General features: G+C 50.6%; 7 protein-coding genes across 7 annotated transcripts; 3 read left to right on the forward strand and 4 right to left on the reverse strand.

The window, feature by feature from the left end:
- Positions 1 to 725: 725 nt before the first annotated feature.
- Positions 726 to 2,782, reverse strand: MAA_07305 (importin subunit alpha-1; the record flags this gene model as incomplete). Its single annotated transcript, XM_007825303.1, has 3 exons — positions 726 to 1,637; positions 1,699 to 2,208; positions 2,549 to 2,782. The coding sequence occupies 3 exons, from the start codon at positions 2,780 to 2,782 to the stop codon at positions 726 to 728; spliced, it is 1,656 nt and encodes a 551-aa protein (XP_007823494.1).
- Positions 2,783 to 3,628: 846 nt separating this feature from the next.
- MAA_07306 (telomere-binding alpha subunit central domain protein) lies at positions 3,629 to 5,885 on the forward strand (the record flags this gene model as incomplete). Its single annotated transcript, XM_007825304.2, has 4 exons — positions 3,629 to 3,785; positions 3,848 to 3,987; positions 4,040 to 5,066; positions 5,119 to 5,885. The coding sequence occupies 4 exons, from the start codon at positions 3,629 to 3,631 to the stop codon at positions 5,883 to 5,885; spliced, it is 2,091 nt and encodes a 696-aa protein (XP_007823495.2).
- Positions 5,886 to 6,369: 484 nt separating this feature from the next.
- Positions 6,370 to 9,945, reverse strand: MAA_07307 (Stromalin conservative domain protein; the record flags this gene model as incomplete). The annotated part of the gene is made up of 3 exons (XM_007825305.1): positions 6,370 to 9,219; positions 9,275 to 9,483; positions 9,552 to 9,945. The coding sequence occupies 3 exons, from the start codon at positions 9,943 to 9,945 to the stop codon at positions 6,370 to 6,372; spliced, it is 3,453 nt and encodes a 1,150-aa protein (XP_007823496.1).
- A 618-nt stretch (positions 9,946 to 10,563) lies between these two features.
- MAA_07308 (UreD urease accessory protein) lies at positions 10,564 to 11,565 on the forward strand (the record flags this gene model as incomplete). Its single annotated transcript, XM_007825306.1, has 1 exon — positions 10,564 to 11,565. The coding sequence occupies one exon, from the start codon at positions 10,564 to 10,566 to the stop codon at positions 11,563 to 11,565; it is 1,002 nt and encodes a 333-aa protein (XP_007823497.1).
- Positions 11,566 to 12,013: 448 nt separating this feature from the next.
- On the forward strand, positions 12,014 to 13,703 carry MAA_07309 (RNA polymerase III Rpc4; the record flags this gene model as incomplete). The annotated part of the gene is made up of 2 exons (XM_007825307.1): positions 12,014 to 12,470; positions 12,529 to 13,703. 2 exons carry the CDS (start codon positions 12,014 to 12,016, stop codon positions 13,701 to 13,703), a joined length of 1,632 nt encoding a protein of 543 aa, XP_007823498.1.
- Positions 13,704 to 15,213: 1,510 nt separating this feature from the next.
- On the reverse strand, positions 15,214 to 16,775 carry MAA_07310 (integral membrane family protein; the record flags this gene model as incomplete). The annotated part of the gene is made up of 6 exons (XM_007825308.2): positions 15,214 to 15,698; positions 15,782 to 15,849; positions 15,914 to 16,002; positions 16,069 to 16,365; positions 16,437 to 16,544; positions 16,605 to 16,775. 6 exons carry the CDS (start codon positions 16,773 to 16,775, stop codon positions 15,214 to 15,216), a joined length of 1,218 nt encoding a protein of 405 aa, XP_007823499.2.
- Positions 16,776 to 21,756: 4,981 nt separating this feature from the next.
- On the reverse strand, positions 21,757 to 23,245 carry MAA_07311 (major facilitator superfamily transporter; the record flags this gene model as incomplete). Its single annotated transcript, XM_007825309.2, has 2 exons — positions 21,757 to 22,269; positions 22,373 to 23,245. The coding sequence occupies 2 exons, from the start codon at positions 23,243 to 23,245 to the stop codon at positions 21,757 to 21,759; spliced, it is 1,386 nt and encodes a 461-aa protein (XP_007823500.2).
- Positions 23,246 to 23,570: the final 325 nt, after the last annotated feature.

The raw sequence follows: 23,570 nt of genomic DNA on the forward strand, positions 1-23,570 counted from the left end.
AGGCAAACATTCAACATGGAACAAATCTCTTCCAAGTAATACGTCAGGGAATTATAGACACTAATTCACTGGTCCACAGAATTGCACATGGTCGTCATTTGGGGGCGAGATTTTTTATTTCACTACGTTGGTGTACCTACCGTGATATATAACCACTTGGTTATGACTTCCACGCTGGAGCGACATCTCCCGTGGGGTAATCAAGGCGCAGAGGGACCAGTCGCTGCATGAAAACAATTATTAAGTGCCTGTGCCTTGACTTGACCGTCCTTGCGCTTCTTGAAAGACGCCCGTAAAACTCGCTGGGTGGGACTGCTCCTCCGCCAATGTCCTACATCGCTTTGAGCCTGCGCACCGCCAGCGCGGGCTGCCCGTAAGGCAGTTCCGATTTTTTTCGGTATTCTCCTGCTTCATTTCATTCATCTCTCAGGTTGGAGCTTTCAAGCTACCATAGGACCTGAATCATATCCTGCAACCGTTTACCTTGCTCTCCTCCTACGAAGATTCTTCATACCAGATTAAAAAAGAAAATAGAGACGGTGGACTGTTGTGACGATGTTGGGGGGGAGGGATCAAACGTAAAGCTCTACTTGAGCTAGAACGTGATTGTGTGAGGGTAAATGTGGCTGTGAAAGGGGGTATTGATTGGAAAATTCAATGTAGTGTTTCCAGAGAATTTTGGCTCTGGCCAGAAGGAAAGGGATGCATCCTTGTCTTCTGTTGCTTTACATGTCCATGGAGTCACCGCCGTTGGCAAAATTGAAACCACCAGACTGGGCGGCACCGTTAGTGCCAAAGCCGAAAGTGCCATTAGGACCAGCGGGCTGAGCCATGCCCTCATCCGCATTCTCCTCATCATCAGAGAAGTACTTCTCGATAATGTTGTAAGCCTTCATGTAAATGTCTTCGTTCGCATTGTTCTGGCAGTCGTGAATCTTTTCCATACCACCACATTCCTCAATGAAGAGGGCAAATCGGTTGATGGTATCAGCACTTTCACCAGCCGCTTGCTTATCAAGATCGCCAATTTTCAGGATATTCTCGAGGCCGTCTAGCGCAACCTGGATGATTTTATTATCAGGGCAAGTCAACAAGTCGCACAGAGGCTTGATGCAACCCTGGGCGACGAGGTAGCGAATTTGCTCGGGTTTCTGAAGAGCTCCAGAAGTGGCGTTGCTAATGGCCCAGCAGGCCTCCTTCCGGGTCTTCAAGTCGCCGTTCTGAAGAAGGTGGATCAGCGGAGGAATGATGTTGGCATCAATGACGGCCTGGATCTGAGAAGTGTTGCCAGCAGTGATATTGGAGATAGTCCAGCAAGCCTCTTTGCGAATGCCGTCCTTGGTTGAACTCAGGAGAGACAAAAGGCAAGGCAAGGCACCGCAGTTAATGATGACCTGTGTTTGAATATCATCACCGGTGACAATGTTACCGACAGATCGGAGCGCAGGGGTCTGGACCGAGGTAGAAGCGTGCATCAGAAGCTCCACCAAGCGACGTGGAATGCCAGCCTCGATAACGGCTTGGATTTTGTCGTTGGAACCATCTGAGAGATACGAGATAGCCCAGCAGGCATCAATCAAAACCTCATCGTCCAAGGAGTAAACAAGCTTCGACAGAACAGGAAGAGCGGGAGCAATCTGGTAGAATTTGTTAGTCTAGAGTTCCAGCGTGGATAGACTGTGGCATGTGTAAACTCACGGTATTCCAGTCAGGCTGGGGCATCTTGCCACGGCAGAAGTTGCTCAAGGTCCAGGTAGCGTTGCGCAGCATGCTGAGCTTGCGGCTGTCGCCAAGCAAGTTCAGAAGGGGCTTGAGAGCACCGCAGCTAAGCACATAGTCGCGGCACTGAGGGCTGTCACCGGCAATGTTACCCAAAGCCCAGACCGCTTGTTCCCTAACATCAGGCTCAGTGCTAGCCAACAGCTCAACAAAGATAGGAACAGCACCAGCTTCAATGACGACCTGAGTCTGAGTAGCGGAACCGGAGGCGATATTGGTCAAGGCCCAAGCAGCCTCAAACTGTACAAGAGTATGACGAGATCGCAAGAATTCAACGAAGCGACTAACAACGCCAGTCTTGATGACCTCTTCGATCGGAGGATTGCGCTCCTTTGACAGAAGCTTACGGAATTTCGTTGTGGCTTGAATCTGCAAATCGACTTGGTCTGAGAAAACGCCTTCGACCATTTGAGGAAGGTCCTCGTTCAACTATGACGAAGATGTGTTAGCAGTCATGATTTGATAATTTCAAAACCAACCAGGCAAAAGAGAAAACTTTTCGAACGCCGTCATGCAGTGACAAAATGCTGGCTTTGAGCTTGCAAAACCCGTCATGAGCTTGGAAGCCAGGGTGCAAGCGCTGATGTGGGGTCGGGCAACCACATGCCAGACCCCCACATCACAGGTAAAACAATCATCTACTTTTCCAGCAAGGAAATGCTAGAAAGAAAAGGCCCTTCCTGGTGCCATGGTGGTCTGGAGACGGGGGACAGATGGTATTCAAAATTTCAGAAACCCCTTAGAGTCAAAATAAATGAGTCGCACATACCTGAGATTCTGTGGGGGCAGACTCATCGTCACTGTCGGGAGCGGCACCAAGCGAGGCGCCAGGACGATTTTCACCAGTCCCAATACCTCGACGTTTTGCAAGGTTCTCTTCTCTCTTGGCCTTCCGAATTTCAACCTGCTGTTCCTCGCGGCGGCGACGCAGCTCCTCAGGCTTGAAGGTGTTCTTCGCCTTGAACTGAGTCCGACGGTGCTCGGGGATGTATCGCTCCGCCATTGTGATGCAGCTTGCACGGTATCCGGGGGTCGACGAAGTGGGCGAGAGCACGTAGTGCGGGGGTTATTGTTGACCGCAAGGACAATGCCCCAAAGAAAGGCTGGTGTTGAACGAAAAGCGAAACTCTTGCTACGTCTCTTGATGGAAGTGCGGCTACGCAGCTGCACGAGACGGAGTCTCCGAAGAAGATTGGAAAAGGTCTGGGATGATGAGAGAAATGGGGGATGGGGGATGGCAAAAAGAAATGAAGCCAGTCTTTTTTGCTTGTTGCGTTGCCAGAGAGGCTAAGCCCGAGTACCCGCAACCGCCTCATTTGGGTTGGCGGGCTGCCTGAGGCACCAATATATCGGTGTGCCGTGTCCACCCTGGTGCCGGTCAAACTGAGAGTACACACTCCGCCACCTGGCTTTGCCAGAGCGAGCAGTACTGAATGTTAGGGGCAACCAACATCTGCCTTGGCAAAACTCGGCCAATCTGTACTTAAGTACTCTGTAAACTTCGACAGTTTACAGTGCTAGTTCCAACCGTAGCTGTTTGTGCTCGAGTTTTCGCCCCAGTGCCTTTTCTCTGGCGCGTTAGAACAGACCGTTCCTCCCCGTCGTGAAACATTGGGCTGACTTTCTTGCCCGCCTCCTGATCCTCGCTCCATTTTGAATTGATCACGTGTGGCCGCGTCGTGATACTGTTTCTAACAATCGTCACACGCGTGTACCGCGTCATAGTGACTTTAGTAAATTAATCATCAGTTCATGCATCAAAAGTTGCCAGAAGCTGTCTCATTGATTCGCGCCGACATTTGCAACTCTTTTTCTCTTCTTTCGAACTTGTGGGAAGAAATGCGCGCAAATGGCAGCCACGCGGTCCTTAACAAGGCAAGGCAAGCTGCCATCCGGATTTGCAACAGTTGGAGATGTCCTCGAGGGCAAGATCAGTGCAGGATCTAGAATCGATTTAATTGGGATTCTAACGGACTTTCGAGCTCCAATTCCCACGAGAGGAGAGGGTATGCATCCCATCTTTATATATTAATTAACTCTTTCCGCCATCTTTTGCTAAATGTGCTAGATTGGAAATGTTCGATGCGCATCTATGATCAGTCAGTCGAAGACGAGCCTGAGGGATCTATTCTGCTCAACATTTTTTGGCCACAAACCGATATGCCGGATGCTAGCTGCGGTGACGTGATCATCGTATTTTCAGTCAAGGTAAGTTTGACCTTGACAATGTACAACGCTCACCCACGTAACCAGAGTCTAGGTTCAACGCTATGAAGATTCAATTTCACTATGCACCCACAAGACAACTGATTTACACATATACGAGTCTATTAAAATACCCAAATATCGCACCGATGCGTCCAATGCCCGTCGGCTGCCAACCAGAACGAAGATCAATCGTCAACCAAACAAGATTGAGAATGAGTTCGTCAGTGTCCTATATAACACCATCAACAAAGAGAGAGTCCCGTCACATTCTGAGTTCGATATCATGAGAAAAAATTCGACCAACTTGAATAAGAAGTTTTATGAGCTAAAAGACTTGCAGATCGGAAAGTTTGCTGATACGGTGGTGCAAATCGTCAAGGAGCCGTACGATTTGGGTGACAAATTCACCTTGTGGGTTTCAGATTACACGGAACATCGGCTATTCCACCATTACAAGTTTATGGAGGGTGGCTCTTTCGAGGGACGAGACGATAGGCCGAATGATTACATGAGCAAATATTCTGGCTCTTCACAGAAGTCTGGTTGGCCAGGCCCGTTTGGGAAGATGAGCATGCAAATCACCTGTTTTGAGCCACACGCGGGAGCAATCCGAGATCAACACCTTTCAATAGGCACCTGGGTCTCTTTGCGTAATCTGCAAATCAAATTAGGCCACAATGCAACCAATTTGGAAGGTTACCTCAGAGAAGAACGAGGTGTCCAGGGAAACAAGGTCAATATATTAAAATTAGACCACCTTGCCAGCGACACGCTGAGTCCAGAGCTGAAAAATGCCCTTAGGCGAAAGCGGGCATACGAAAAGAAAGTGCAGGAAGCTCTCAAAGATCTTAGTGAAGCCACCAACGCAGGACTGAAACGCAAGGCCCAGCTCGGCTTGAGTTCGGAAACGGATGTCAAGGCCCGTAAAAACTCAAAACAGAGAAGAATCGAAAATCGACTGTCTAAACAACGAGGATATAAACAACAAAACGGCCAGGCAGACAATGCTTTGCCGCCTGATAACATCACCACAGAAAATGTCCCGGAAGAAAATGTCCCGGAAGACCTCAACAGACAAAGTAAGCCTCTAAACACCCAGCGTAACCGCCAATATAGCTAACAAATTCCCAGTAAGGTGCGAAAACGAACTTAAGACAGTTACGTCCATCGCAGACATCCTAGCACCCACATATCATGAAACTACAATACAAGGAGACACCATCAAGCTCCAACTGCCGTTCATAAATTCCAATTACCGCACATACGTTCGTGTAACCGACTTCATGCCCCCTTGTCTCGAAGACTTTGCGCGTCGTACAAGAAGAGCATCTGAATATGCTGGTCTCTCAGACAACGAAGAGTCGGACTCCGACACAACTTCAGACTCGGACAACGATGCACATCCGCTCTCAGCACTCGCTAATGTCGTTACGGGATGGGAGTGGCGCTTCTGTTTAAAACTAGAAAATGCGCAGTCCAAAGAAAGCTCCAAGGACTCCATCTGGGTGGTGGTCAATAACCAATCTGCCCAAATGCTTTTGGGCCTAGATGCATCCGATTTGAGAAACGACGAAAAAAACCTCAGTGATTTACGCCTGAGGCTGTGGTCGCTATGGGGAAACTTGGAAGAGCAAAAAGCCGAAATGGAAGACCGAGTATTAAAAGCAAGACATTCAAACAATAGAAGTGTCCCTCCAGCGCACTCCGATGATGAAGAATCCGATACAAAGAAACCCGCACGGCCAGAGGTTTCTAACCGCCCCTTTGGGTGTTGTATTCGCCAATATGGTGTAACAGTCCCGGAAGATGATGAAACAAAGGCTGACGCTGGAAACGGCAAGCGTTGGGAAAGAATATTCGGTCTGTTTGGGACTAGAATAACCGGCTTCAGACATTGAACGTTCCAATATCCACCCCTCGCAGGCGCCGTCTTATATTATGCACAGTTCACCCATTAGATTGCTCCAATACCAAAACGACCCAACAGGAGGAACCTTTGCATCACAAATCTTGCAGTTTCAGCCCATAAAGTAGTACAAACGGAAAAACATGGCCGATCTGAATATTATGTACCTAGTCATCAAAAAAACGCCGGGCAAAAAAATATAAAAAAAAACAAACATTTTTTGCCCAAGTCCCTTCATAACCCACCTCGCCCACTTTCCATCGCCCAGTCCTACGCTCTGCCCATTTCGCCTCCTCAACCCTCCCTACGCAAGACACGTATAAAATGGGCACAAATAACAACCAGCAAGAAATCAAGTTCCAGAAAAGGAATTAAAACAAAAAAAATAATCCAGATAAAGTGCCGACATGAGATAAGCTTGCAAAGCAGACCATCCTCCAGTCCTTTTTCGTAACCCATTTGCTTAATAGATGTTTCTAGTCGCCTAATCCATCGTCATCCGCGTCATTATGCCCGCCTTCGTTATCCTCGCCCTCGTCGATAGGCTCATCCTCCAGTAGCTCTCTCCTTCGTAAATCCTCTCGCGAGCCCTCCTCCGGCTCGACGTCATCAAAAACGTGGTCATCGTCGTCCACGACTTCCAGGCTCAGGCCTGGTTTGTCTGACTTGGCAGGCTGCTTGGTAGCCTTCTTATGCCGTCTAGCCATCTTCTCCTCATCCAGATGGGCGACGATTTCTTTGAAGTTGTGTCCGAGCTTTGTTTCGTTGCGGAGAATTCTGCGACGGAGCTTAGCAGCTTGTGAGCCGCGGTCTTCGATGAGACCGGCGGATAGGGCGAGGACGTATTTGCCAGTGAGCTCACAGAAGGCTCTTTCAGCCTTGAGTTCGGCAGCGTAGCGTTCCTCCTTGGACAGGTCTTCGTCTTCGTCGTCTTCGTCGAGCTCTTCGTCGTCGGCCATGGGGTCTTCATCTTCAGCGGGATCGTTGAGCAACTTGTCCTTTTTGGACCTTTTAGCGTACTGACGCTCTGCCCCTTCGAAGATGGAGATGAGTTCAGGGACGAGGCCAGGCTCGATGTCTTGGAGGAGAACTTTGAGCTTGTCACCTCGGCCAGCGGCTGCAGCAGATGAAGGGTGGAAGTTTTTGATGGCGGGACGGAGGGTGGCGAATGTGAGATGGAGGTCGCAGAGACTGCCGGTGGAAAAGAGGCGGAGCTGGTCAATGGCAGCGCGGGATGAGAAGGTTTCGATGAGGTGTCTTCGGTAGGATTGCCGCAGAACGGAGAGTGTATCCAAGGCTGCGTCCGACAAGCTTGTGCCGGCCGCCAGGAGCTTGGCGATACTTCTAGCCTTCCACATAAAGTAGAACTGGCATGTCTTGATGGCAAATGTGACTACTTCGTCCTCCAAGTCATCAATCTCGTCCTCCTGTGGCTCGTATTTGCCGCGGTGGACAATATGGCTCAGAATATCAATGGCAGGTGATGTAGAGGAGTCCTTGGACTTGGACTTTGCTTCAAGGGCGTCGACACAGTCAGATATGCTTGCAAGCTTACTGATCTTCATCAAGATGGTAGACAAGTTGCGCAATGCTTCCAAGGGTAGATTACCACGAACGGACAGCTCGCAAGACTTGTCAAAGTTGCGGAGCGCATCGATAGCATTATCCCATAACAGGGACAGCCTGCTGTCTGTTAGTTCCTCAAGCTCCTCGTACTGGCGAGCATGTAAGAGAGCAGCGGTGGCCTCGGACAAGACTCTCTTATCATCGTGTCTGTTGAATTGGGTGCTTATCTCATCGAGCAGCCTTTCGTACTTGCTAGAGTCCTGACGCAGCTGTTGGAAAGTGTCCAGACTCAAGAATCGCTCGAGTCGCAACACAATTGCTGCCGTCTCAGGCTCTGCGCCAAACTTGTTCAGCAGCTTGGGGATTACTGTAGTCAATTCGAGAGCAACCTCCTCTTGAGCCTCAGCCGCCTCTGATCGGCCCAGTTTTCTCCTGCCCTTGTCATGGTCGCTAGTCAGGGTGAGACTAGACTTGACTGCTGAGCTCAAGACATCAAGAAGGATAGACTCCTCCTCTGAATTTGGCGCAATAGCCTTCTTAAAGGCCGCTTCTGGAGAAGTAGCCTTGGATTTTGATCTCGACTTTGACTTGGCACTTGTGGTGTGGTCAAAGAGAAGGTAGCCCGAAATCATTTCCCATCTAGTGACCTCAGGTACTTTGTCATACAACACCTGGGCTGCAAGAGAGATTCTGGTATCCGGGTTCGAGCCATCTAGCAGCTCTGTGGCAGCATCTAAGCTTGATGAAACACCATTCTGATGCGATTCCTCGATTTGAGCGTCGTAAATGGCCAGCATCTCTGCTAGACACTTGATATTAATCCACTCTTTTCGTGGGGATTCGTATTCATCCTCCTCTACGTCATCCAACTCTTCCAAAACCTCAGCGCCGCCAATCTCTTCCAGCTTGCCTTCATAAACGTCGTCGATACAAGCAACAAAGAAATTGACAACAGCCTTGCGAATTCGTATTTCGGTGTCAAAGATGAGCTTGGCAATGGCGTCGATCTCACTTGGCTCCAAGAGCGCTGCGGATCGTAGCGTATCGATGACGGAGATTGCCGTCACCCGCACAGAAACTTCAGAGTCGAGTGTTGCCATTTCGATTAAGCGCGGTCGAAATCTATCGATAAAGTGTCCCAGCTGCGAAGCATCGCGCCTGAACACCTTGAGAAGCTGTTTCAGCACCTCCTGGCGAGTTGTAGCATTCGTATCTGAAAGCATCCAACCGAGGTAGCGAAGATAGCCAGGCTCCATGAAGACGGTCGGAAGATCCCAAATCCATGCGCCCAACGCATCGACACATTCTGCTCGAATCTTGGGGTCCACATCGCGGTATCGGTGGACAAACACTGTGTCAAAAAACGACTGAATGCCGTCGCTGCAAATTTTGCGATACCCATTTGCCTCATTCAAGCTGCGTTGCACTTCTGAAGCCTTGGTTTTGTTCCTGCTTCTCTTGGCAGCCGCGAGCTGCTGATCTATGTTTGCTATTCTCCGGTCGAGTACGCTTGCTATGAGGACTAGACCTGTTTGAACGGCTAGGGATATCGTGGTTGCTGTGTGGCGGAAAGGTCGCAGAGACGACGACGACATACTTGCCAGCCACGCATGCAAGTTGTCCATCAGATCCGTGTTCTTGTAGAGCACATCCGTCTCGTGGAGTAGACTAATCAAAGAGTGAAAGAAACCCACCAACATGTCGCGGAATGACTTTGTACCCTTTGCTCTTGATATTAAAGGGTAGTCGATAATTTGTTGCTATGCAAAGGTTAGCATAATGGCATTGGCACACTGAGTCACAGTTTTGTCAAACCTCTTGGTACACATTCTGTAGATCAACCAGTCTGTTGGGGATATTCTCAGGGTCGCGTATATCATCAGTCGTAACTTCCAGATCGCAGCCGGCACATTGAAGAATACAGTTGATAAGGTCAGCTAATGCCGACGCGTCATCTTCTTTATATTTTTCTAGCCATTGTTTCGCGACACTATCGGAAGCGTCTCCAGAGCCAAATACATCGGCTGTAGGAAATGGTTAGTATTGAAGGCAAATAGACGCTTCAGGGGATAGGAGGCTCTTGTCAACCTACCAAAGAGACCTGTCCCCTTCTCTCCCGCTTCAATGCGGACGGTCTTTTTGGGCCGGCTGGGTATTCGAGAAACTTGGGCCGGTCCCAACGGCTGTGCTCCATTGATCTTGGGCTTTTTGCTCGAAGGCTTCTTGCTGCGGCCGCCTGCCTTTCGCGATCTAGGAGCGGGGTGTTCTTCGTCGCTGGCATCGTCCTCGTCACTCACGTCCTCATCCGAGTCCACCTCCTCATCGTCCACTTCCTCTCCATCCTGTGCACCTCTCTTGCGCTTCGGCGCAGCGGTGTTGGTGGGCTCCGGCGCGTACTTGGCCGGCAACTTAACGACGCGTCCGGAGCGGCGACGCGAATCCGCATCCGGTTCGGGGGTTGCGCTGGCACTGGCATTTGCGTCCATGATGTGTCGTCGCAATTGCAGGCGATGGTTTACTCGGAAAGCATTTGCAAAAACCCAAGATGAGAGGTTGGCGGTGGGCGGTTGGCAACCCTGAATCGCGACTGATGATTTTGGCGATCAAGGCGCGCGTTGGCGTGGAGCGGCTGTCGAGCTGGGGTCGACCGGTTATTTTGGCAAGTGGGCAGGCTCAACTTGTCTCATGGCAAAACACCGGCGATTATGCCCCTTCGGCCAATGAGATTACCGCCTTCTCTCCTGAGCTGTGGCTTATCTGTGGCTTGGTGGCCTCGGCTTCCTGTAGTCTCCAATCACGGGGCACCCACCCAGGTACACAGTACTCCGTACTTGGGGACAAACTCCCAGCCTGCTCAGAGTCCCGTCGAGCTCTTCTCCTCGTTTTATCGGCCAATTCCCTTCCGCACCTCGGCCAAAACGGGCGACGAGCAACCAAAAAGTTGTGGCGTTCAACACCATGTCCGGAGCGCAAGAAACCAGCTAAATCAACCCGTTGGCAGGTTCTACTACTTTCTCCCATGTCAAATCCATTGATTCTACGGGGCTGGCCGCTGCAGGAATAGGATCAGCTAAGAGCTTCAATCATTGCCCACGCATGAGGTCATGATCCAGGCATGGAGCCTGCCGTTTCCAAAGTCATCTTCGGTGCCTGGTGAGGGCCGAATCAACGCCAAGATACTTCCTGGGGGAGGCAATGGACTCGAGTCTATCTCGTATCAGTATCCATTGAAACTGATCTCTCCGACTTCGCCCAGTGGTGGCCAAAAAAGTGTCCTGGTCTTCCTTCTGTCATATGGGGGCGGTTTGGTTGCAGGGGATTCAGTCAATCTCTCCATTCATGTCCAACCGGGCGCCAACCTCAGTCTTGTCACACAAGGTCACACCAAGATCTTCAAATCACCGTCTCCAGATGTCGTCACCAGTCAGCTTATGACTGTCCAGGTGGACAAAGGGGCCGCTGTGTGTCTGCTACCAGATCCTGTCCAACCTTTTGAAGACAGTGTTTATACGCAAACTCAACTATTCCATCTCTCCCCGGGGTCATCTCTATGTCTACTAGACTGGGTAACGGCAGGTCGAACTGCGCGAGGAGAAAATTGGAGCTTCACCAGTTGGACAGGTCGGAATGAAGTTTGGTTTCGAGCTGAACAAGGTGGGCGAGATCGTCTCTTGGTAAGGGACACGGTTATACTTTCTCAACAAGGAACACAAGCTATTGAGCAACAACTTCGCGGCACAATGCACAAAATGAGCTTATTTGGCACCTTGATTCTACGAGGCCACGCTATGGAGGAGTTGGGGTCATTCTTCCTTTCCGAGTTCGACGCCCTCCCGCGACTAGGGTCCCGTGACTTCCGCACAGAGCAAGACCGTGAGGACGAGGCAGAGAGGATGACAGATTTCGAACGATGGAGAGCGAGAAGGATTGAAAGTGAAGCTAGAGAAGGTGTCTTATGGTCCGCTGCTCGTGTGCGGGGTTGCGTTGTGGTCAAGTTTGGAACGCCAACAGTTGAGTCAGGCCGGGGATGGCTTGGATCCATGTTGGCCAAGGAAGGGAGCATATATACCCACTTTGGCGAGGAAGCGCTGATGTGTGTACGATGACATATTATCTTGTTACGATGTACTCTATAGCAAAGATACCCCATGTGATAAGATTGACCTCAGCCAAGCCGATGTGTGTTTCTAGCGATGCCAATCCTGCCAACTATTGATCTGGCAGATTTGGCAGGCCACACAGGCAAGGCCTATTTTTGGTCGCAACACAAGTCCAGGGTCCTGCAATTAACCCCAAAACCCAAAGACGTAGATAAGGAATCAATGGCAGTGTACGGAGTGAACCAAGATGGTGTTGGCTGAGGCTGCCCCACGTTGAGATGGACGTTGACAGTGGGGGACATGGCAGAATATCGTCCCCCACCATGAAGATTTGCCCACCGCCCAAATTTTCTGGAGCTTGTCAAGACCGCGAAGGATTGTCCATTGACATCATTTTTATGTCTCAATAACACAACCCATTTCGCACTGCCCGCCTCAGTACGCGATCATCAAAATGGTACGAGGTAGGGCGGCAGGCAGAGGGATCCGTCGCGGAAGCGCCACGTCTGCTGGTGGGCGAGCTGCTCCGCCAGAGGAAAGCGAAGCACCCGACAACAGCGGAGCGTCGAATGAGCCCACGACAGCGACTCCCGCAACATTGGACGAAGCAGTAGCCTCATCTTCGAGCACAACTAGAATCTCTACGCGCCGAGGAGGCACAGCTGCTGGAGCTCGCACGACTACGGGAGGGCGACTCAAGCCAAAGATCCTACGAAGAGATGAAGCGGATAGAGACAAGCTAGCCCGAGAAGAGGAGCGGAAAGCCCATGAAAGAGCAGCCGCTGAGAGGAGGGCACGTGGTCGCTCACGAAATCGAAGCAAGAGGAGTCGAGGCGATGCAATGGGTGCCAGGGGAGGCAGAGGAGCTTCCACTGCCAGTGGCCCGTTCTCTAGCGGCTTTTCCGGAGCTGGTATGTCGCCAGTCACGTTCAAAAAACACACATCGCTCAATTCTAATGATGAATGCAGGTGGTTCAGCAGGCGGTGGGTGGTTTGGTGGCGGTAGCGGCGCTGCTGCAGGAGGAGGCTTTTATGGCGGCAGAGGAAAATCCGAATCGAAGGGCAAAGGATTTGCTGAAGCCGATGTTCGAATGCGCGAGGCAAGAATCAATGCAGACAAACTTCACGTCATGACACCAGAGGAGGAGCTCGATAGCGACGATGAGGCAATGATGGCAGCGCTGAGCGGTCGTACTGCCATCACAATGCCCATGGGTATATACCGACGAGAACACAAAGAACAAGGGGTTATTGTGGCCACAACGGCGGAGCTGGAAGCTGCCGAAAATGCTACTGGAGAAGAAGAAAGTTTATGGGTTGATGGAGATGGGTCTGGCAACTTGCCACCCATGGATCAACCAGAAGAGGGCGTGTGGGAGACAGATGGAAAGAAGATATTGATCAAGAAGGAGCCAGATACTGAAGACCCGATGGATCTAGACACAGCGATTGAGGTTGCGTCAGCCGAGGAAGAGAAGCAGGCAACTCTGGCTACGAAGCCCAAGAAGGAGCTACCAAAAGACCCCGAGGAGAGAGCCATTCAAACAGACTTGGATCTACTAGCCGGTGAACTCGGGGCCATCACAGTCACAGACGAAGCGGGAGAAGCACGAACTGAGGGGCCATCTAACAAAGACGGACGTCTATATCTGTTCCAATTTCCACCACTGATCCCTCCTTTGAGGGAAGTAGGACAGCCTCGACCCAAGACCAAAGTCAAGGCAGAAGGCGATGATTTCAATATCATGGACACTCCAAGCGCTAACGACGCCGCGGTCGACTTGACCCAGGACGATTCTAGCAGAGACACAGACGATGATGACGTTGGTGACGAGCACGAGACAGAGGGCTTCCGCTCCCAATTTTTATCTCATGGAGGCATGATTGGCAAACTCAACGTTCGCAAGTCAGGCAAGGTAGAGCTTGACTGGGGCGGTATAACACTAGAGATGAGTCCAGCAGCGGGTATGAACTTCTTAACAACGGCGGTTATTGTCGAAGAAAATGATGAAAAGCCGCAACAAGGCGTTGTAGGCGGGGATGGTGTTGGCATGGGCAAGATTATGGGACGGTTCGTCCTCGCTCCTATATGGAGCGAAGAAGAGGACTGGAACGTTGCACCTCAGGAGTTACTCACTGAATGAGAACTGGGCAGAAAGACAAGGAGAAAGAACCAGATGCCCGTTTTGGAATGTCCCTTACCTTGAGGCCCACATTACACAAGTTTCTGGTTCAGGTTCATGCAAGTCAACACAAGGAGCAAGGTCTGGCCGAAATGGGCACAACCCATCCTTCACCAACTATTCATTTCTTGCACGGCACCCGCATTTCACCGGGCTTCATTGACGCATGTGAGCTTCCCTGGTCCCTTTCCGTCGTATAAGTCAGCGGACGCTGTGTCACCAAGTCAATATGCAAGCAACGATTCCCAAGGAACCAATCGCAACAAGCCGCAAACCTTCAATCACACGTCCCACACCAGACACACAGTCAGTTTAACCAGAGGTTGATAATCAAGATCAAGATCCAGAAACTCTAATAATTCCTATCCATCAACTTTGAAACCCCCGCTAGCAGCACCACGGCGGTACAACGGACCCAGCCCAACCCGGCCGGATAACCGGTTTGGAAGCCTCTGGTCCCTCGAACATGGCATCCAGAGGCCTTCTTTCTTCACCAGGACACTCATCTCTTTTTTGGGTATTCTCCTCCGTCACGTAACCGCCCCTGAGCGCTACTCGACAGGCTTGCATGAACGGGACCCATCTCAGCTACCCAAACTCGAATGTGATAGGAGCGGAACATGGGGCCGTGAGAGGGGGGGGACGCGCATGAACAGGGTCCTGGCTTGTGTTTTACTTTGCCGCAAAAACCTTGCGCCTGAGAAGCTTCCGTGGAGTAGGTAGAAGCCCTAGAAATCCAGTTATAATAAAAAAAAGGCAAAGTCGCAAGAGTGCCAAGCGCCAGAAAGGGTAAAAAGACGCATGTTGCCGTCGCATTTCCAGGTCCCAAGGATCTCATGCAAATCACCAATCACCCCGGAGCAAGGGTAGAGGATCCATGCCCCAGCCACGAGACGACCATGTCAAGAACCATCCAGAAGAACACAAAGGTCGGCAAAGATCGCCACAGAAAAGAAAAAAAAAGAAAACGAAAACGAAAGGCAAAAAAGAAAAAAAGGGAAAAAAAGTGACATGACGACGGGATAGCCTGGTTTTCTCCACACTGCGTCTTGAAATTGTTCAGGCTGTTTTGCGAAAATGGGATGGCATGGTGAATACGGGCTGCGGCAATGTCTCTGGAGGGAAAGGTGGAGGGGCCCTGCCGGAATGTGTGTTTCAGATATAGTACATATGTACGACATGTGGCTGTTGGATCTTGAATAATACACTACGTCTCATATCAAGTTTGCACTTTAGCCAAAGGTATTTGGTGTTGATCGGATGGAAATAGTGTATTCATTGCTCTTTTAAGGCGTGTCTCATGCCCGAATTAAAAACTATGCCCGTAGGCAGAACCCCAAACTCCAGCTATCCTATCCTATTCTATCCGGCTGGGATGCTTCAACCAGTCAGTACAGTAGAGTACATGAAACGTCTGTCCGATTCCCAAAGTATACTGCGCATGTTGTAGAAAAAAAAGAACTGCAATTGTCTATTGAACGCCCCATCCCTTTTTTAACTGGTATTCCCGTCCGTGGGACTCCAAATCAGCAAGCTCGTCCACCGGCCGCAAATCATGCGTGCTCAACGTGGGCGAATTTTCGGTGCCTTCAATGACAAAAGTTTCGCTCCTGGCGTCGCTGGGCGCGTCGCCACTATTCTGGCTAGTCGTTGGGATCTCTTCGTGAGATTCGTCAATGGTGAAACCGACATATTTGGGCCGGATTTCGCTCTTTTTGGTCACGCTGTGGAGAGACACGTCGGTCGGGCCTTGGCCCGGCATGGACCCGCGCGTATTCCGGCTTCCACGTCCATAGCGTGCTGCTCCTGAAATGCCGCTGCTGGGGTACTTGTCGGTCGACAGGAAGCCTCGAATTTTCAGGGCCCGGAGGAGAGGCCGGATAGTTGCCAGGCTGGATGCGATAATGGCGACACCTGGTTCCACCAGACTCCAGATCATGGCGTCTGTAACTGAGACTGCGTGGGTATTAGCCCAGGTTTCATGTCTTCCGTCAGAGGAAAATGAAAAGGGGGGAGTAGGGAGAGCAGCCACAACATACACATGAAATCGTCAGTCATTTCGAGACCCGCTAGAAATTTGAGCCTGATGAGCGTGGCGATACTGGCGCTAGAGATGGAATTAGCACCATGCAAGGTGAAGAAAATGCAGAGGGACGAAAGCAAAGACATACAAGACACCGAGACCAAGAATGACAATGACTGTGGCCTTAGCTTGTTTGGTCATCTTGACACCCCAAAGCATGGGAATAGGAATGAGTGCCTGGATATGTACAGTTAGAATACCGCACATTTGAGAAGCGGAATCATGACTTGCTGCCCGACTCACGAAGAACCAGTCCGATAGAACTGTCATGACACTAAGAGCATAAGCTGCTGAAATGATCTCATTCGGCCCGGCACAGTGACCTGTCGTGATCCTAAAGTCCCATTGCTTCGCCACTGGCGTGCATTGAAAGATATCCCATATGAAGATGCCCAAACTCCAGAGGGTGACAATGACCAAGGATCCTCGAATTATCCAAATGTAAAGCTTTTTCGTGGCCAGCCGTAACAAAAATACGCCAATACTGAGTTTAATAAGCATCATGTCGATGATATAAATCGCAATGGTTAAAGCTTGCCACTGTCAAGTCACGCGAGTTAGCCGCCATGAGAAAAATGCGACATGGGCGACAATGGGAGGAATCCGCTTACCATAAGAGCAGCCACCCGATCGTCTTCATTAGGAACTGCGGCATTGTGCTTGCCCAGTCCCCGTCGTACACCTTCGAGAGTAAAGGCGCACGTCACGGTGAAGAGCAACTGCATTGGGAGATGAGTTAGAGAACCACACCAGACTTTCCCTCGCGTTTTGAGACTAACCTGCGCTACCAGCATAAGCCAGTCGTCTGCTTGGTAACTCTTCATCAAGAACACTCTTGTATAGGATCGTAGTCCAACGGCAAACCAGCTCATAATCAACAACACCGTACATGCCGCGATTAGTGAACCTCCATTATACTCCGTCAGGTCGACTGTCGTCTCGTCGGCCATGGCTGTTGCGGCGCTACGGCTTTCTTTCTACAAGGCCCAACTGCTGATCATGACCCGGTCGTTTTGTCTCGTCGAATCGAGGTACGAGTCCAGTTGGACAAGTCAAATTCAAGGCCGTAGGGGAATTTTCGACGGGCAAGCAAGTGAACGCCGCTTGCTATATACAGCCTCCCAGAAAATGCGCTACAAGTCGCAAAGAGAGTCAAGGTGTGGTGTACTAGCTTTCTCACAAGATCTATGCATGGAAGGACGGGGTATCCAAGAAAAGCAAACAACCAAAAAGTAAGAAGAAAACGCAAACGTCCAATATTCAACACCCATGAAGTGGCGCGCGGCGACAGCCCTCCATTTAAGAAAGGTGTCGCAACCCGGACCCAACAGGGGACAGCCGGCAGGGTAGTAGCAACACCTCAATGCTACAACTTCGACGGAAGCTTTGGAGGGCCGGTGGTTGGCCAAGGCTATCTATCCGGTCCCGTCAATACCACGCAGCCATGCAGAAGCTGTGGTTGGGCCTTTGTGTTACTAGCTAGCAGCACTTGTCGAGGCAGACGGGGCAACTTGAAAGACAAGGCCGTATCTGCAGCACTCCAAGTGGACCTGCGTGGATGGTAAGTAAAGGACCCGATCTATCTCAGTCTGTGCTCCGCATTCGGGAAGGGCTAGCATGTACATTGCGGAAATGAAACAAAGCATATACATACAGGGTTACATAGCAAAGACCTCTGTTGTGACGAATCAAACGCAAGGCCTAATAGTTTCAAAAGACGCAACTTCATGCTGCTGTCGCCCTCCCAGGATTCTACCATCGAGTCAGCTTTTTTGTACGTCAAGTGCAGCCTCTCCAAAGAGACATCCTTAACCCTGTGGCAAAACGCCGCAGCCGCCCATTGACCAAGGGCGAACTTGCTCTTATGCAGGGGAACTCCAGGCCAATCGAAGCAGATTACGCCCTCTCTGTGAAATATTTCAAGGAGGCGAAAATCAATATTTGACAAGAGCCTGCCTTCGAGTCATGCTGGGCATTCCGGTAACAGCGGAACTCCCGAGCCGTCAAGATCGAAATGATGCATACGGCTGAATGATGACCGGGGTGAAGACGAGTGGACAGGCCCTCCTTACTGGTCGTTCCTGAAGCAAGCCATCGTTCGCTATGGAGTGAATTATGCTCTGCGAACTCGCTCTTTTTGCTAGGCGCGCTCACGCCCCACCGGGTACCTGGCTATCAGTTGAGGCTTTATTATAATATACTGCTGTATATTGTACATACGGTAGGTAAGTATATTCTGCCCCAGATCAGTACTTGGGTATATATATGGGGAGAGTTTAAACACAATAAATAGGTACCTAGGTAGGTAGTGAGAGATGGGCGCACCTAGCAAAAAGAGCGAGCCCGCCGAGCAATTCACGCTATGGAGTACAGAGTATTATGTATGCAATACATAATAACACGAGGCATGCCCATCGGCGCCCACCTGGTCCCCTGCCAAAGTCTGAAGCAGCCATTGTGACTGGCCCTTGAGAATGTCTCGGGACACGGCAATTCCAGAAGGTACCTAGGTAGTTGGCCTTGGCCGCTCAGCAAAATTTCTCCAGTCTCGAAGAGTGTTGCCAGTTGCAAGGCGGATGTTCCACGTTGTTTCGATGCAGGGGTGAAACTTCCGCCAACTCGTGCGGCTGATCATTGTGCATTTTGGAACTTCAACGGGTTCCGAGTACACCACCGAGTTAAGTTTGTCCTTTGGAACCCCAAAATTGGTGTCCAGGAGCCTATTGCCAACCGGAAGCGCTAGAGGCAAGGGCAAATGATCGATTGACCGAGCTTTGGTGGCGGAAGCTTAAGTGTCGACCACTGTAACGCCATTGACGAGTTGCGGCGCCAATTTGGCCGCATTGGCGCGCTGGGATAGTTGGCGCTCGGGTATCAGTAATCTCGACAAAATCCCGGGCACGCATCTGCCGCATGGGATGAGTCGTAGGGGGAACAAAGATTGGCGAAATCGACATGAAGGGCGTTTTGATTCAGTCGGACTCCTCACGTGTCGAGGCACCTGGGGCACTTGGGAACATGCAAACCAGACATGCTTTGAAGCCGGTGGAAGGAGCAACAGGCACTGGCCAAGGCGACTTGCCTTTTTCAGGCAACTACATACATCACATAAGCACCATCAATTGATGAGGTCAGGACGACGAAATGTCTGGTAGAAGACGCCTTTCTCATGCGGAAGCCTCCCAGAGCTTTCAACAGTCCGCAATCTCCGTATTATCAAAGTCAAAGGAAGTGAGACACACCGGCGCCGACACAACTAGGACAGGGTTGTCTGATCTCGCTGGCCCAGGTTACATCCGCGCGACTCGAGTCACCGCCGAGGCTGTAATGCATGTCCCGTGGCGTTTCGGGGTCATGACACAACACCGCGCCTATGGGTAGGACAGAACCGGTGCAATTGCCAACTTGGTCGACATTCCTCGCCTTCAGTTGTTTGTTCGACGCAGAGTCGAGCATCCAAGCTGAATATTTCAATAATCCAGACTCTGTAAGTGGATTGATGCCTCCAGTCCAGTCCGCCGTCACCAGCTACGCCTATTCTGCGGCGCATTCTCATGTTTACTCGTGGTAGTTGCGCCTCGCGAATTGTCCCGGAGTCCTCCAAGCCACAAGCAGGGCCTTGCAATGAGTTCCCATCTATTGTGGGGTTCGTCCCCTCAGAATATCAAGATTGGCCAAGACCGAGAGCGCCATCTGACAGGATACTCTGCCAGTGCGCCGTCCAAACATGCGGAATTGTCAACCGCACAGGCAGCTCAGACATCGATTTTGTCTCTAGCTTGCAGAGATCTTCCGGCAGGCGGGTGGTGACAGGACAGAAATGCCGACACGTGCGTTTGTCAATCAATGACCGGGCTGTTGCAGCGGCGAGTGATCCAGCGTCGACGTGACATTGCTTGGACAACAGACCAATTCCATCACACATTCGTTGCACGGCCTCTCGACTCCAATTCACACATCGACCGCGCGTATCATTGGGTGCGCTTTATCAAGTCTTCCGGGCGCCAAAAGCTGCCAAGGTTACCATGAGAACCAGGCCAACCCACGGATCATCTCATCTCAACCCGGAATTATCTCAAACATAATCTAATTGATTTCGGTGGCTTCTCCCTTATGCGTTTCCGAGTGGGATGGCCGGCGTCCCACGTTGAAGGACGTTCAAAACCAGCAAATTTATGTACATCAACGGTCGGCGAGATCAACAAAATCCCGCTCGCCAGCACTTAAAATTCGAGCTTCGGGAGATCGATCCACGCTACTGCCGATAACGCACGTCTTACAACTCGAGACGAACCAGCCCGCGCACCATTCGAAGGCCTAATCCAAGGACAGATAGCGTGGCACTGACGCCTTGGCAACAGCCAAATTTGACGCCGCTGCATGAAATGTGCCTCGACATCAAACTATTCGATACCGTCTTGAGACTAGGAAACCACTCACAACGGCCCTCAGTCGTGAAATTATATTGGGAACATGGCTGACGACGCCTCTATTCACGGCCAATCAAGAGTGTCTGTCGACCCCATTGGTGAAACTTGCGACATCTTCTAGAATAGCTATCCCCAATAATGCAATGTCGAGTCATATACCTGGACCGGCTACAACAGTCTGCCACCAGCCATGCCAGCACTGGCCTGCGTGTTCTATCTACGAGGCTCGTCACAAGCCACTAATATGGCGGCGGGCTGCTAAGTCAAATAGTTATTTATAGTGCTACGCAAAAAGGGCGGGATACTTTATAATGTAAGTCTGGATAAATGTGAATACGAAACTGAAGTAATACCCATGTATCTCTTTGGTTTCTACAAACAGACAAAGGCTAACAATGAAAACAGCCCAATCCACTGAGGTCCTTGGTGTGGTCCACGAACCACCTCGAAAGTCCTCGTCCCTTCATCTGTAAGATGTTGCTGGGGCACATGGAAGGAATGGAACTCTGTGGCATTGCGAACGTTGATTATCGGCCGTAACCAAGCCCTGGAGATGCTCAAGACTCTGCAGCTCTATAGGTGCGGAGTCCCACATAGAAGACATCCGAACCACATGCCAGACATTGTACGTAGCTCTATTTCCCCAGAGAGGGGAATGTTAACGCCTGAATAACTTTTTTGCAGTTGTAGACTTGGTTGTTGCGACATGAATTACCTAATTGCTCGTCATGGGTGGTCATCAAATCCTTTTTTTTAAGGGAGAGCATTGTTTCGCTCATTAGTCAAGTGATATTACAAGCATGATGCGAGTATCGTGCAAGCATAACATCTTCATCAAATCCTTTACTTGGCTTCTTTGGCGGTAGCTGTTGTTGCTACCGCCAGTATACACGGCCTTGGGGCCCCTAATTACGTAGTATGGTGCCAAACGTCACGGAGAGCATATCCGTTTCATTGAAAGCGTCAAGGGGGGGGGTAGGGTATTCGCCTGGGTGTCATCATCATCTATCACCCCCGGGAGACTTCAAGGAGAGCTGAGTCAAGTTTCCGTATGCTGTGATGACGCCCCTCCCACCGCTTGGCATTGACGCGTCTCTTGACCAACAGGGACCTAGTTGATAAGCACAATTCTACATGACAAGACGGCACTCAGATTCCCATCTTTACTTGTGTTTATCACGACTACCCATGGTTCACGGACTACTAGGACGTTGTCCGGGTTTTATCACGTACAGAAACGTTGGGACATGTATTTGCAAAAAAATTATGTCCATCTATATTCATACTACAAGAGTGTGTATTAAATGCTACGTATTATTAATATGCTATGCGAGAATTCTTCCCATCTATGGACGTCAATTGTGTACTACGTTATTTCCCGGCCGTCATATCCTGACTTTGAAACTCTTAGGTTCCTCAAATCTCAAGCATTCTTTAGACTCAGAATTACGATGTTTTTATATCAGCGTTTTAAAAGAAAAGGCTGCTTCCTTGTGTCTTTTTAAATTGTGACTTTCCACTTCCATCCTGTCGCAGCGATTCGAGATGCCACAATAATAAGAGAAGCAGCTAGCATGACCGAGCCTCCCCAAATCTGGGCCCAAACATACTCGCCGCCCGAGCGATCAATGATGGCTCCGGCGGTGGGAGGGCCTGCGAGCGTGGCAAAGGAACAGAGTGTCTCAACCATGCCGAACCGAATTCCCATCTTCTGGGGATCTTTCGTCAGGCTCGCCAAACAAGGGACAAATATGCCCTGGTTAGTGCCGATAGCCACTCCAAAGCAGGCGCTGAAGATGTACATGCTTGTGCGCGTCGAGATGCCAACCCAAGCAAACAGCATGATACCTACAAAGGCAGTGGCCATAATAAAGACATTGATTGGGCCGAAATAATTATCTGCCAGGTATCCCACCATAGGTCTAATAGGAATGCCCACGGCATTGCTCAGGAGGAGCAGGTTGACGGATTCGAGGGACGAAAACCCAACAATGTTGCGGGCGAAGCTGTTGATCTGTAGCAACATAGTAAGTTCAACTGTCCATTCTCTCTGTTCCAATGGCTCAGAAGTGGGTTTTGGGGGGAAACAGCATGCGCATGTGTGTACGTGTGCTTACATAGAATTGCCCAAAGTAGATGCCATAGAAGTTCAGAAATGACGCAGCGGCAAACAACGAGTACGGAAGCTCCTTGAAGGCCGCCCACTCAATCAGACAACCTGCCCTTCGGCCAGGGATATATGGCCTCAACAGAGCACACGCGCCACCGCAAATAGTAAGAGCAACAAGCGCCGCACATCGGGCAGCCCATCGGAACCCTATGCGGGGGATCAAGTATTGCACCGTGGAAGGAAACACAAGGCCTCCCAGCGAGGTGCCTCCAGCTGCAATAGACAGTGCAAGGGATCTGTTCTTCTTGAAATATGAGCTTGCCACGGATATAGCTGGCGCAAAGATGGTTCCCAGGCCTAGCCCGGTACACACTCCCTGGGCGAGGAATATCTGCCAATACTCTGAGCAAAAGCTCGTCATGTAAGAGCCCAGCACGGCGAAGAAGGAGCCTAATATGACTGTTTCTCGAGCGTACCCGGCGTCGGCAAGACGGCCGGAGAAGGCACAGGTACCAAAGGTCAGAAACACTTGACAAGAGCCGATCCATGAGACTTTGGCAGAGGGCAGACCAAGGGTATCGACGTAGTAGAGTTGGTACACGCCGAATGAGGCGGCATATCCCCACGACATTGCATTGACGAGATGGGCGGCAAGAACTTGAGACCAGGCTCGCCATCCACCATCCGGGGGAACAAAATCATGTTCAAGTGATGCATCAGGGTCAGGGGTTGAGCTGGGGGCTGGCGAACGAGGCTCATGGGTAATGGGAGCCGTGGCCAAGCAAGACGACGGAGGAGATGTTTTCGTATCATCCATGAGGTGTACCTCTTGGACAGTGCAGACTTGTTTCTCGACATCGATCGCCTTTGACGAGTCCATGGGTCTTTCCACCAAGGAGATGGACTTGGGATCAGGGCTGGAGGAAAGGGGGAACTGGACCAGGAGGGTGAGAAAACACAGTGCTCAACTGGAAGCAGAAATGTCGGCTTTGTTGTTTCTAATCGTCTCTGGTCAGATATATTCACTCTCTGGTCCGCCACGTACTACTTATACTTTTTGTTTCAGTCTATAGGGAGAGCAAGGCCGATCAGGCAGTCAACTACTCGGGCCATCCCAAACGCCAGCTCTCGGGTGATGGCCCAGGGGAAAAGTTTTCCCCTGTGCATACGGCGGTCACTCTCGAGTCTCGACCATGTACTATCTC

Source organism: Metarhizium robertsii (genome assembly GCF_000187425.2).
Source record: "Metarhizium robertsii ARSEF 23 chromosome Unknown MAA_Scf_5, whole genome shotgun sequence".
Taxonomy (NCBI): Eukaryota; Fungi; Ascomycota; class Sordariomycetes; order Hypocreales; family Clavicipitaceae; genus Metarhizium; species Metarhizium robertsii.